The 13,708-nt window shown below is 36.1% G+C and overlaps 1 protein-coding gene across 9 annotated transcripts in view; it reads right to left on the minus strand.

Moving 5' to 3' along the window:
• Nucleotides 1-13,708, minus strand: part of LOC132427298 (cytochrome P450 1A3-like) — an 87,693-nt gene that overhangs the window by 50,498 nt on the left and 23,487 nt on the right. For 7 of the 9 annotated variants that reach the window (XR_011246512.1, XR_009519867.2, XR_011246515.1 and 4 more), the window contains 2 exons: nt 11,476-11,563; nt 10,142-10,243 (listed from right to left, as the gene is read on the minus strand). Coding sequence is in view for 1 of the 9 variants with exons in the window: in XM_069540765.1 (XP_069396866.1) it covers nt 10,234-10,243; nt 11,476-11,563 (98 nt within the window). In the remaining 8 variants the exon portion in view is untranslated. Of the gene's footprint in view, nt 1-1,524; nt 1,627-7,677; nt 10,244-11,475; nt 11,564-13,708 lie in introns of those variants that run through there. The other 2 variants (XR_011246516.1, XM_069540765.1) reach the window with 2 other exon arrangements.

Consider the following 13,708-nt stretch of genomic DNA (forward strand, 5'->3'; position numbering starts at 1 on the left):
AGCAAGGAGAAGAAAAATAGTTTGAGACCTCAGTTATATTCCTCTGCCTTTTAATATGCATTGCCAAATTTCCTACAAAATATCTTACTATATCTGTTTTGTTTCTATGTGAATATTAACTTTCTCAATGTTGTGATTTTATTTTTTAAAATCTATCATTTTAAACTCATGCCTAGTAAAAGAATCACCCTATCTTAATATGTCTAAAGACATGAAAGCATTGTATTATTTCCTAAGGAATAATGGGACCCCCAATTTTTTAAGCCATTTTACTTAACACAATATGTTACTGTTATTCAGGCTGCATTAATTCCAGTATCAAAATGTATTGTTGTAATTCTCAATGTTTTTATGACTTTCTAAACTGTGTAGTTGATCAATTTATGACAAATCTTTTCAGAAATCTTATGATGAACAAAACTCATGTGAATCCTCAAGACCTAAAGAAAGTAACACTGGATTGCTCTGAAATGACAAACTTCTCAAATTATTTATTACAAATAACTCGCCATTGCAGACAGGTGAGATTAATAACTAGTGACATTCGTGCACTTTCAAAACCCATACTGTTATATCTGTTTACACACTGGCCCATATGGGCTATTATGGAAAATAATTTTTTCCTAAATTTGCAAATTATTTAAAGAATAAAATTTCCTTTAAGTAAAGTTTTATCCATTCACAAATATGTATTGAATGTTTTACTATGACCAGATGCTATTTTCATTAATCAGCCTTATTGTGGTATAATTTCACTGAAATGAACTCTTCACTAAAATGAACTCAATAAGTGTATACTTAGTGAGTTTTAACAAATGTATATACCTGTGTAAGCAATCCATGATCAGGATATAAACATTTCATCACTCTAAAATGTTCCTTATCCCCATTTCCTCAAATCGGCAGCCTTTGATCTTTCTACCATACATCAGTCTTGCCTATTCTAGAATTTTATATAAGTGGAATTGTTCAGTAGGTACTGTTTTATATCCAGCTTTTTCATTTTTACTCAGCATAATGTTTTTGAGAATCACCCATATTTTTGTATTTCAGTAGTGCATTCCTTACTGTTGCTGAGTACTCCTACTGTATGGATAGGTCAGAATTTGTTTCCCTATTTACCTGTTGTTAGACTGTTTTGCCTGTTTCCAGTTTTAAGCTATTATGAACAAAGTGTTATGAATATTTATGACTATATCTTTATATGGACATACATTTTTATTTCTCTTGGGTAAATACATACAAGTAGAATTGCTAACTTGTGTTTAACTTCCAAATGTTGTTTTAAGCTCCAAAAATGCAGCCGTGGTGAAAAAAAATAGTCAAGATTTAATTCTCTCATCACACTTATGTGCAGACTTAACTGGATTTACATAAAAATCATACAGCTTTGATATATTAAAACTGAATTGAAATACAAGGTATATTAATTTTCTATTGCTTTAAAACAAGTTACCACAAACTCAATTGGTTAAAACAACATATACTATCTCAGTTTCTGTGAGCCATGAGTCTAGATACAACTTAGCTTGGTCATCTGCTCAGGATCCCACAAAGTTGTAATTAAGATGTTGGTCAGGCTGTGTTTCTTTCTGGAGCTTGGAGTCCTCTTCTAAGTTCATGTGACTGTTGGCAGAAATTAGTTCCATGTGGTGTTAGGACTGAAGTCCCCATTTTCTTGTTGGCTGTTAGCCAGGAACCGAGCTCAACTATTAGAGGCTGCTTGCAGTTCCTTGCCATGTGGCCCTCTCACAGACCTCTCATAATAAAAATAAATCCAAATATATTAGTAATGAAAATACTTGTATATAAACTAAAATGGTTATGGTCATTCCCATTGCATTTGAGAGAAGAGCAAAACTTGTGTGACTTTATATTACTGGTGGCATTGTTAAATGCGACACACTTTGGTAGAAGGAAATTTGGCAAATTGACACAGCAATTTGACAACCACTCTGATAGTTTTTTAATAGAAAAATCAGAGAAAGCCATGATTGCAATGCATTATTTAAAATTCTAGAAAGGTGGGGAGGGAGGAAGTGAGGGAAGGAGGGAGGGAGGGAGAAGAGAAAAGAAGAAAGAAAGAAAGGCAAACAATTTAATGCTCAGAAATATAGGGGGATGTTAACATAAATTATGATATGGTCATTTGCTAAAATACTTTGCAAGCATTTGATACCTAAGAGACTATGTAACACTATGGCAAAAATTACAATCAAATAACAGAACTGTTTTATGAACACTATGATTACAATATATACAATATATGCATAGGAAAAAAATTTAAAACTATGTAAATGATTGTTTGGAGCCACGTAAATATGGGTGACTTTATAGTATTCCTTCCAAACTGTCTACAATGTAATTTAAATTTAAAGAAAGGGTTTCTTATTTCATAAATTGCCTCAGTGTAGTATACCTCAGAATCTTTCTGAAGATACATATTAGATGGTCTCTGTGTTTTTAGATTTGCTCAGGTATACATTTCACAAGTGGCCATCTAAAAATATCACAACTACATTTTAGGCTAACTTATAAACCTTTGCCCCCACACTGCATTTTCTTTTGTTCCTATCATGGAGAGGCTAAAGTATACAAAAGTCTGATCTGCCATTTCCACCAACTCTTCTGGAATAAACTCTTAATACTGCTTCATCTATTGTTATGATCTTGGGCAGAATACTTCGCTTTCTCTCTTTCTCTCTCTCTCTTTCTCTGTGTGTGTGTGTGTTTAATTAAATATGGGTAGAGGGTTGGCTATATGACCTCTGATCTCTTGGCTCTAATTATCTATAATTCCATCTCACTTGTTCCTTTCATTTTAGAATAGAGGCAAACAGAATGAATGCCAGTATAAATGCTAAATTATTCTATTTCAACCCTAATTTATATGGCTGGCAGAATCCTAGTAAGGATAACAGAGCTGAAAGAAACTTTAGACACGGTATAGCCCACCCTTCTCTCAAGGAAACTAAGCTCTAGTGCTCAAATTTTACTTAGAAAGTTAATAATAAAACTGAGAGTAAAATCAAGATTCTGGACCCTCTGTCCAGGAAATAAAATAATATCTACAAGGTGATTAGCAGAGTGGTTGGCTCATAGCCATGGTAATAATGTGTTTTTTTCCTGCTATACTACGCACAGTAGATATTCTGCTATGTATTCAGACAGGAAAAAGTGATTAAATGTTTTCAAATAGCTTTCTAAAGAAAAACATTAGAATTTCAAGGATGGGAACAGTATCACTATTTGCAAACAATTTCATGTTTTCCAGATAGTTAATTCAAAAAGCATTTATTAAGTTTCTACCATGTATAAGCCCCCTGCTATGCACTCTAAGCTGATAGAGATGAATGAAAATATGGACTCTGTCTTCAGAAAGGTAATAATAATGGAAAATCTTTTTTGCACATTTGCCGCATGAGAAGATGCCCTGTCAGAAAGTTTGTGTGCATACACATCATTCAGTTCTCACAGCATTGCTCTGAGTTATGTATTATTAGCATAATACATATGCTTTTTTTTCCAAGTGAGAAAATAGAGATTTGGGGCGGTTGTGCAGCCTCACAGCTAGTTAGTGGAAAAGTCGGGATTCAAAGGAGTCTAGGCATAGAAATGCTAAATATTAATGTTAATATTTAATATATAAAATAATGCTTTTCTGAATCTAATTTGCCATTAGTTATCACTTTAAGGTAAAGACCTGGCAAGAACCTTTTCTTTCCTCATCTTCAATCTGTCCACATGTCGTAAAAGTATTTGTTTGAGAAAACTGCGTATGAGAATTATATTGAAAAAGAATATTTCTAATAGGTAGAAGGAAATAAAGAACATTGAATACAGAAGCAACAGGAAATAAAAAGGTAGGGAGGAGAAAAAGCAAGAAAATGAAAGTTTGGGGAAAGAATCAGATTTGGGGGTTTAGTTTTTTGTAATTTGGGGCACTGCAAACTAATGCCCAGTAGGTGGTGCTAGAGTATATATATTCTAACATCCAGAAAGGCTGGCTGGGTCCCTTGCCTCCCACATACAAAAAGAAAACAAAACAGAAAAGCACACAACCAATCAAACATTGGGAATTGAGATTTGACTATTTGTTAGTGATGCCAACTTTAAATAAAATTATATTTTCAGTCATATAATGAAACAGGAGACTATTGGAAATGTGGTGCTGTTATGAAGAAGTGCTGGCACACCAACACACATGGCCATCCTTTATTCAGCGCTTTTCCTGTGAGGTTTTCTTCTGGTTTTCACAGATGTCTTCCGTGGCCCCTTCATAAGTACAAAGTCACTGGAACTTTAGAGATTCACAGTTCCACACAGTGAATGTGATGTAAAAGGATATTTACAGAATGCTTACTTCCCTGACCTATTTCTCACACTGAAATAATGAGTGAGAAGAGTAAAATGTCAATATAATACGATTTTAGTTAAGAACACACTGACAGGTTAAAAAAGCAATCACAAAAATCCAACTTTTAAATTTCTCAATCAATTAACACATCCCCAAGAAACTAAAGCTAACAATCGTTCATTCCTGGCCCAGGTCAGCCTCCTACAAACACATGTTCATTGAAGTGTCATCTGTCTGTGAGCCCTTATGCTCCAAGATAGCTTTCTAGTATGTTGAGGAATGATTACTCCTCATTTTCAGTGCAACAATATCTTTAATTTAATTATAAATGAATATTTGACAAGCCTTTTATAAAAAGGAAACATATTTCCATTGGTCTCTTACCAAAAGCAACATTCATCTATTATTCCTGGCAAAGTCTTTCCACCTCAGTCTCATCTGCCCATGGGCAGTCAAGAGATGATTCCATTTCTTTAATGTCCTGAAGGGTACAGCTAGTGTAAAGCGTTTAGATAAACTGCAAGAGAATATAATGCATCCGCATATGTAGAATGACATAACTTTTAAATAAATGAGTGGTGACATTTTTAATTTAAGTTTCCTTCCTCCTTCTGGTTTCAGATCTCAGGAATAAAAAAATGGTGAGTGTAATCAGATTATAAAGGCTAGGCTACTGATGGAGGTTTAGGGCACTCCTTCAAACACTCACAAATTGAACGGCATGTTAGTGATGGGCCTTGCCTTCTTTTATCAGGTATTTCAGGTTATGAGGGGAGGGTACTCCTGCAAAAGTTGTGAGACAGTATAATTGATTGAGATATTAACTTGTGCTTTTTCCTTGATGCACTTTTTCCCACTCCCATCCACTCCAAGAAGGTAGTCAGTCCTTTCATGCTTTCTTGGCTTATACGAGGTTTTGCTGTAGGAATCAAAGGATAATTGTCTTCCTAGTACTTGAAAGGATTATGCCCAGGAAGGGAAAGGGAGCCAAGTATCTCCTGGAAAAGAGGAGGAAGAAGAGGATGTGCCCTCCAGAAGTTGAGGATGTGAAGGGAGATCTGGAAGTTCTCAGTTGGAATCTGCAGCTGGCTTCCTCCCAGTATCCCAGGAAGTGAGAAGAGTTTTTGGTTAGGTGGGAATGGGATGGCTGCATGGTATGCTTGAGAGGCTGGAGTCTGGGCTCAGGTTCATAGCCTCTGCAAAATTTGCTGGGCTTCCAGATGGGACAGAAACCCAAGGCTCTCAGATTTCAGTAGCCTATATGAGCTAAGACAAGGCATCTAGAGGTAACCAAATGGGCACGAGACCAAAGGACTTCCCCCAATTGTTTTGCTTTTCATCAGATGGATGTGAGTGAGAGAGCACCTAAGTAGGTTCAAATTGAATTATTATGGGAGTGGAGCTCAGAGAAAGGTCCAAGTTTATTTTAAAAATACATGCTCTTTCTGAGATTTTGGACTAAGACATTTACAATTTAGTTCAAGTTTAGTTTCTCATTCTGAGAATTTTTTTTCCCCAGGAAATATCATTTTAACTAACTGTCCATCTCAGCCAAGGAAAATAGTGTTGGTTTCAAAGAAAATAAAAAATGTGAGGAGAGAGGAGGAAATTACTTGAGAACAACTTTTTCGTTTTTTAATGTTTTTGCCTGGGTAAATACATTGACTGGAGGATCAAATGACAAAATAAAAACTCAAGTAAATATCATTATAATGTAAGAAATCAATTCTTGTGATATGGGGATCAGAAGGGTGGAATCTGTAGATTTTAATAGCCTGTTACCTGCATGTGTACACTGCAACAAAAGAATCGTGTTTGGGCTTTCATAATGTGAATCAAGAGATACCCTCATGGCTGAGTTATCTAATGAAATTGAGAAGTTATCATTGGCAACATTAGGGTAACAAGGAGGTGACAGACATGAAACTAGCCAAGAGTTCATTCCGTTGTCTTTAAACCTGCCTTTTTCCAGTTCCTCAAACAAACAAGGTGTGTGCTAGCTTGTGGTTAGAATTCTCAGGGATAATTTTTCTTCTTTTATCCTACCTCAACTAGAGCTAAGACGAAAGAAGGCAAATACTTTCACCATTTCCATGTAATGGAAAGCAGCTTTTTCCCGCGAGATTTTGCCCTTTGAAGAATCCCAGCTTATGCCAGGGGTCCTACCTCCTACTCAGCTCTGGTCCCAAGCTTCATTTCCTGTCCCAAGGGCACATCTAGTACTCACTCACCCCCTCTTCATGGCTTTCTTTTCATTTCAGGTCTCTGCTTTCCCACCAAGCTTTAAAAAAGTGATAGTTAAATTGTATTGAAATTTTTCAATGTGCTTTACCAAAAAAGATTTTTCTGAATATCAAATCAGCTATCTTGACCCCATTTTCTATTAAATATATTTGAGTCAATTTTTTGCCCACATCACTACACCAAAACTAATGTTAAAAGATAATTTTCAGAAAAAAGTAAAAATCATGATTTTAACATAGATGAAAAATGGACGTGTGTTAAAGAAATTCTTTTATTCTTATGAATAGAACCAGGCCCATGCTATAACCGGTTCAAAGGAAAACTCAAAACAGTACAAATTCATATGGATTGAAGGAATATTGAAATGAATTGCAAATGGAGACAAAACTGTGGTTTTTCCAAGCCAATCAAGTCACTACCAAACTGGATAGAAAATGTTCATTAAATACTATCAGACAAGTCAGAATTTACTATCAGTTACCCACATTTACAAAGAGTTGCAAAATAGCTCAACGGCAATGAACTGGGCTCCAATCTGATAACCCAGAAGGGTTGTCAGAAAAAGCATAGTTTCTATTGAAACACAAAATTTTTATCTACACTAATCTTGTCAAGGTCGTTAACGACCTCTACACTGAAAAATTTAACGTCATTTCTCAGAAATTATTTTGCTCTAGCTATTAACAGCTTTTGACATAACTAATGACTTCTTCCTTTTTGAAAAAAATGTTTTTGCTGTCCCCTTTGTCTGTTCCTCTGGATTATTTTCATAAACTCTTCTCCATCTGTACTCATTGCCTAGGTGATTTCATCCAGTTCTGGGGGTTTAAATACCAGCTTTAGACTTAAAATTCCTAATACTATATCTTCAATCTTAACTTCTTCTGGGAAGTCTGGACACACTTTTTAAAAATTCACATTTACTGTCATGTTGCCATCTTAAAACTGTGTTATACAAAATTCTACTTCAATTTCTTTCGATCTTTTTTTAACACATACACACACGCATGCACACACACACACACACACGCACGCACACACACACACACATACACACACACACACACTGATCCTCATGCAGTTCTAGTTACTCGAGCCAAGTGCATAGAGTCATCCTGGATATCTTCCATTTGTCTCTCCAGATTCATTCTCCACCCTTCCACACCCTGATGCATGACACTGAAAGCTGACCTGTAGGAGCTAAATCAAGGTTCTCCCTTGTCCTTTGTTTTGCAATTGGTTTTAGTCAATGGGAACCTTTGCTCCTGTGGAGGCAGGTCAAAGTACTGATTCCTTCATCTATATCCTCATGGGGCAATTTTGAGCTGGGTGTTTTCCTTAAGGCAAGTCTGTTAAAATTCCGCTTAACACAGGTTTTTATATTCATTCTTCAGGGCATTGTACTATTCCTTGTGTTCCTCTATACCCTGCTCACATCTTTCTAAATAATTCCTTTATTAAACACGTCGCTAGTTATCTTAATTAAATGTGCCATATCTTTTCTGATAGAACATTGATACAAGCCCTCTGTTTCACATCCAGCAAATTCTCTTCATCTATTTTCAAAATGTATCAAATTTGACCATGTCTCACTTAGTGTTCCCTGTCCAAGCACCATCATCTCTCTTCTGTGTTACTGTAATAGCCGCTTCACTGAAAGCCCAGAAGAGGGTGCTATAGAAAATGTGTAACTTTTCTATATAAGAAATGTTATAAGAAAATGTATAATTTTGAAACATAAAATTTATTTTTTCTACACTAATCTTGTCAAGGTCATTAATGACCTCCACGGTGAAAAATTTAATGTCATTTCTTAGCAACCATCTTGCAGGTGTGTAGTAGCTCTTTACACTTGCCCTTCTACAGTCTATTCTCATATACAAACAGAGCAATCTTCTAGAACAAATATCATATCCCTTATGATCAAGCCCCCCTCCACGTGCTGCCTGTTTCTCCTGGATCCTCAATCTACTCCAGCCGTTTAGATGTTCTTGCTACTTTTTAAATATGCTTAGCATACTTGTGTCTCGGAGTCTCTTAACTTGTCCAAAATGTGCTTTCCTTAGATATCCATTTAGTACTTACTTCACTACAACTCTTTGCATAAAGGTCACCTTATCAAAGGGAACTTTCCTCACTATCATATGAAAGGGGATCCTCACCCCTCCCCACCTGCATTCTCTATCCTTACTCTACTTCACATTAATTCATAGTACTTACCACCACTTGACATAATTTATATTTTGCTTATAGGTTTATTTGCTCTGTCCTTTTTGGAATCTAAGTTCCATGAGAGCAAGATCTTTGTTTTCCGGTGATGTTTATGCTGTGCCTAGAAAAGTGCCTGGATTATAGTCATACCCACTTAAACATATGTGGAGTGAAATGAAAGAATGAATAAGTGAATTATCAACTGATACAAAAGTTACGTTTTGAAACCCTGAGTGATAAGTGGTCATTCCAAATCCTATTTGAGCCTCAACTATTTTTCAACAGGAAGCAAAGGAGTTCCCTAAATATAATCTCAGACATGATCAAATATTTGAAAGCTGTTGACTGGCCTCAGTATGACTTTAAAGCTGAAACATAAACAAAATCAGAGTTGTGCGATGGGTTGTAAGGAAGCCAATAATGAAGAAACCAGCTTTCTGGATAAACAGGTGGGCACAAAAGAAACTTCAGAACATCATAGTCGGTTCAAGCTCTATTTTCTTCGAGTAAAAGAACATAATTAGGGCTTCCCTGGTGGCTCAGTGGTTGAGAGTCCACCTGCCGATGCAGGGGACACGGGCTCGTGCCCCAGTCTGGGAGGATCCCACATGCCGCGGAGCGGCTGGGCCCGTAAGCCATGGCTGCTGAGCCTGCGCGTCCGGAGCCTGTGCTTCGCAACGGGAGAGGCCACAACAGTGACAGGCCCGCGTACCACACACACACACAAAAGAACATAATTATGCTACTTACAATTAACGTTTGTTTTTTAATAAAAATGCCTTGAATAAAATAATGATTGTCAAATGAAGTTCTAAACTCTCCATTAGAAAGGAAATATTAATGTATCAAATTTATATTGTACAGGCAATAGAAGATAAGTGTCCTTCATCATCCTTTCACACAACTGATTTGCTTTATTTTTACAGTTTTGTATTTGTAATCCCCCATACTTTTTATTGTATCAGTACCTCTTAAAACTGGGCTCTAAGGAAGCAATCTCAGTTTCATCCTACACATCTCTGGTAACATTTCAACACCTCTCTTAAGTTCAGCTCTACTACCATTAAATTATTTTTTTCCATGACAGTAGTAGAGTGTAACTTGGCAGTTTTCTGAAGATTCCCAGCAACAAAGTCATCTGGAAGAGTCAAGTTCAAATGTCTATACATACCTTATTTGATAAGCAAAGAAAAATAAGACCTACTTAAACTTGCTTAAATCAAATGGAAATAGGGGAAGCTTATTGGCTTGAGTAATTGAAAAGGACAAATGATAATGGTTTCAGATATGGCTTGTTCCAGAAATTCAAATAATAGCTCTACTACTTACTATGTCTCCACCTCTAGATTCTATTTTCCTTCATGTTGAGTTGTTTCCCAGGTTCCTCATGACAAGATGTTTTTCATTTTGAGTATCTCCTTCTAGCAGCTCCTGAAAAAGTCCCAAGATTAACTCTGACTGGACACTTCATGAGACTCAATAACTTTTTCTCAGTCCTAACAATAATGTTTGAAACTAAAGTGAAAAATAATATACATGTATAATATGGACAAAACAATAAAATTCTTAGACCTAAGTATAGCAAGAATAGTTTAAGATATAAAAATTAAAATTTGAAATGCAAATGCAGGACATAAAACAACCAGAATAAGAACTGTCATAGAAATGTTGGTATTTCTAAAATTAATACATAAATTTTACGCAACTCAAATTATAATCTCAATGAGCTTTTCTGTGGAACTATATAAAATAATTCTGGAATATGTAATGCAAAAATAAATCTCTAAAAGTAGCCAAGAAATTTATGAATACTGAATAAGAACAAGTAAGGCAAAGTGAGAGAATTTCAGATACTAAGATAACTATAAAGTCACTGTAATCAAAAACATGTAATATTGGCACATAAATATATAAATATATTAGTCAGATATGGTTGAGCATCCACAGAAAGATAAGTATATATGTGGTTTTTATCTAACTTAGTGAGAAAGAGTGCCTAATTTAATAAATGCTGCTGATATGATTGATAATCCAGAATTGGATGCCTACCTTTTTTTTTTTTAAAGAAAAATATCGGAAGGAATGGTAGGAGGCTATTTGTATAAATTTGGGGTGGAGAAGGCTTTCCTAAGTATGATAGGAATCTCAAAAACCATAAAGAAAAAACTACATATATTTGGCTATTTTAAAATCACTTATGTTTTCATGGCAAAACTTACCATAAACAAAATGAAGAGGAAATTGAAAGCTAGGTCTGTAAATTAAGTATGGAAAAGGTTCTATTTTTCTTAGAAACTAGTTACTGAAGGATTGTTGCTATAAAATCCATGTGGAATTCATAAGATCACCTACTGTACATACAACAGAAAGAAATTTCAAACTTTCTCAAATTATTGACAGAATTTCACAGTCAAAACTTAAGTTTTATTGCCCAGAAATACCTTTCTAATCAAGGGAGACTTCTAGAAAAATATGAAAAATTACTCCAAGTCTTTATTTTAAAATAGGTAAATAATAGGCAGAATGGTATTAGTTGGATAATAGAGTGAAACAGAGCAAAACAAACACAAGGGCAATGGAAAACAATACGATCTCAAAATGTTCTCTTCTGGATTTTCTTTTCTTGTCAGAGAGACAAAATTTGGAAGGGTCAACAGACTTACACTTCTGACCAAAAAGGAATTCTAGGAATGTGAGTTGATAGAACATCCTGTTTTTTCAGTACCGACTCTTTCAGCGAAAAGTAGAATTCTGAAAAATATAAAAGGCATATGTTACAAAATAAACAGATATAAATAACCACTTCTAGATCACTCTGAAATTATAAACTAAACATAGACATTATAATAACTGAGATACATTTTAAAGGCAGAAATTGTTTTGATTAATGGGGGAAATCCTGTAAAATCTCTTCCCAAAGAAATTGGAAAAAGACAGTCTTGGCAAAAACTGCTTTCTCAGGAGGCCCTGGTAACTGTGAGCTAAGACCATTTGTGTTTGGGGGAGGGGGGCAGTGGCAGGGGGTTGGATGATCATTCACTTTTGAAAGACTTCAGTGGATGAATGCACTCAATCTGTCCTAGATTCATTTCATTAAGAGAGAATGAACTAGCTAACATTGCCAAAATCAAGTTCACGTAAGGTAACAGGCCAGGGATTTATCTGACCATCTGTCTCTTTAATAAGGGTATGTTTGCCATCATTGTGGCTAAACCAAAAATACAGAAAATAAGACAGAAAATATCAACTGTTGAAAAGGATGTGGAACAACCAGAGAACTTTTTCAGCTTGCTGGTGGGAGTATAAATTGGTACAACCATGCTGAAATATTAGTTCGAATTTCTCAATTAAAAAAACAAATGCTTTATGACTCAGCAATTCCAGTCCTACATTTATATCCGCCAACGAAAAAGTTTACATATATTCACCAAAAACTGTGCACAGGAATGTTCATAGCAGCACTCTTCATAACGACCCAAAATAGAAATTACCCAAGTGGCTTCTATCAATAAAATACATTCATAAATTTTGGTATAGTCACCTAATGGAACAATCGATAGCAATGAACAATGAGAATGAATGAAATACAACTACACACAACTTGATTGATCTTTCAAATAGAACATGGATGAATCTTGCAAGCACAATGTGGTACAAAAGAAGTCAAGCACAAAAGGGCACATTTTGTTTCATTCCCTTAATGTACAATTCAAAAACAGACAAATTGAACTATGGCATTGGAAGTCAGGATAAGGGTTATCCTTGAGGCACAGAGATTGGAGACTAAGGAGGAATGAAAGGCTGGGGGGCTGTGGAATGCTGGTGGTGGTCAGTTTGTAAAAATTCACCAAGCTTTAAACTTACATTTTGTGCACTTTTCTGTATGGATACCTTAATAAAAATTTCCTCATCAAACTTGCGTTTGTTGTATAGAGCAAGAAGCAGTGGTGAGGAGAAGTGAGTAACTTAACTTTCTTTAAATGGGGGAAATTGTTTAAAAATCTTAACTAAAAAGCAAACAGCAGCTTTCCATATATAGAGTAACTGGGTTCGAATCTATCTTGCCCCCAAATCTGGGGAAAACACCACCTTTGATTCTTTTTTAAAAAAATTTCATTTATTTATTTATTTTTGGCTGTGTTGGGTCTTCGTTTCTGTTGCGAGGGCTTTTTCTAGTTGCGGCGAGTGGGGGCCACTCTTCACCGCGGTGCACGGGCCTTTCACTATCGCGGCCTCTCCCGTTGCGGAGCACAGGCTTCAGACGCGCAGGCTCAGCAATTGTGGCTCACGGGCTTAGTTGCTCCGCGGCATGTGGGATCCTCCCAGACCAGGGCTCGAACCCGTGTCCCCTGCACTGGCAGGCAGACTCTCAACCACTGTGCCACCGGGGAACCCCCCCACCACCTTTGATTCTTATTTCAAAACCCGAAGCTATTATTGCTCCTGCTCCAAAGAATAGTTTTCATATACTTGGCTTCATTTCCCAAATTTCTGAAACATGTAGAGTAAGAATATTGTTAACCAAAGAGATATCATCCTGTAAATCACTTCACTGCCCACAGCAGTTTTAACTTTGGAGAGCCTTTTCACACAGTACTATTCCCTGGCCCACAGAGGCCCAATGAAGTGCATTGTCAATAAACACTTGAATGGAAGTGATTCCTCTGAATACATGTTGAAGGCCTTTATGTTCCAGACACTAAGCTAAGCAAGCACTGCTAAGATGGTAGGTGACGTTCTGCCCTCCAGCTGTGTTAAACTCTCATCCCAAGGTGCTGAATTTCTAAACCGCTCTGTTCTCACCTACTGTGAGATGGTAAAACCTGTTGGCAATTCTAAATAGATAGATGAAAATCAAAGTGCCAAGCAGAATAGTGAGAGGCATGGTGAAACCCA

The sequence above is a fragment of the Delphinus delphis genome, chromosome 6 (assembly GCF_949987515.2).
Source record: "Delphinus delphis chromosome 6, mDelDel1.2, whole genome shotgun sequence".
Taxonomy (NCBI): domain Eukaryota; kingdom Metazoa; phylum Chordata; class Mammalia; order Artiodactyla; family Delphinidae; genus Delphinus; species Delphinus delphis.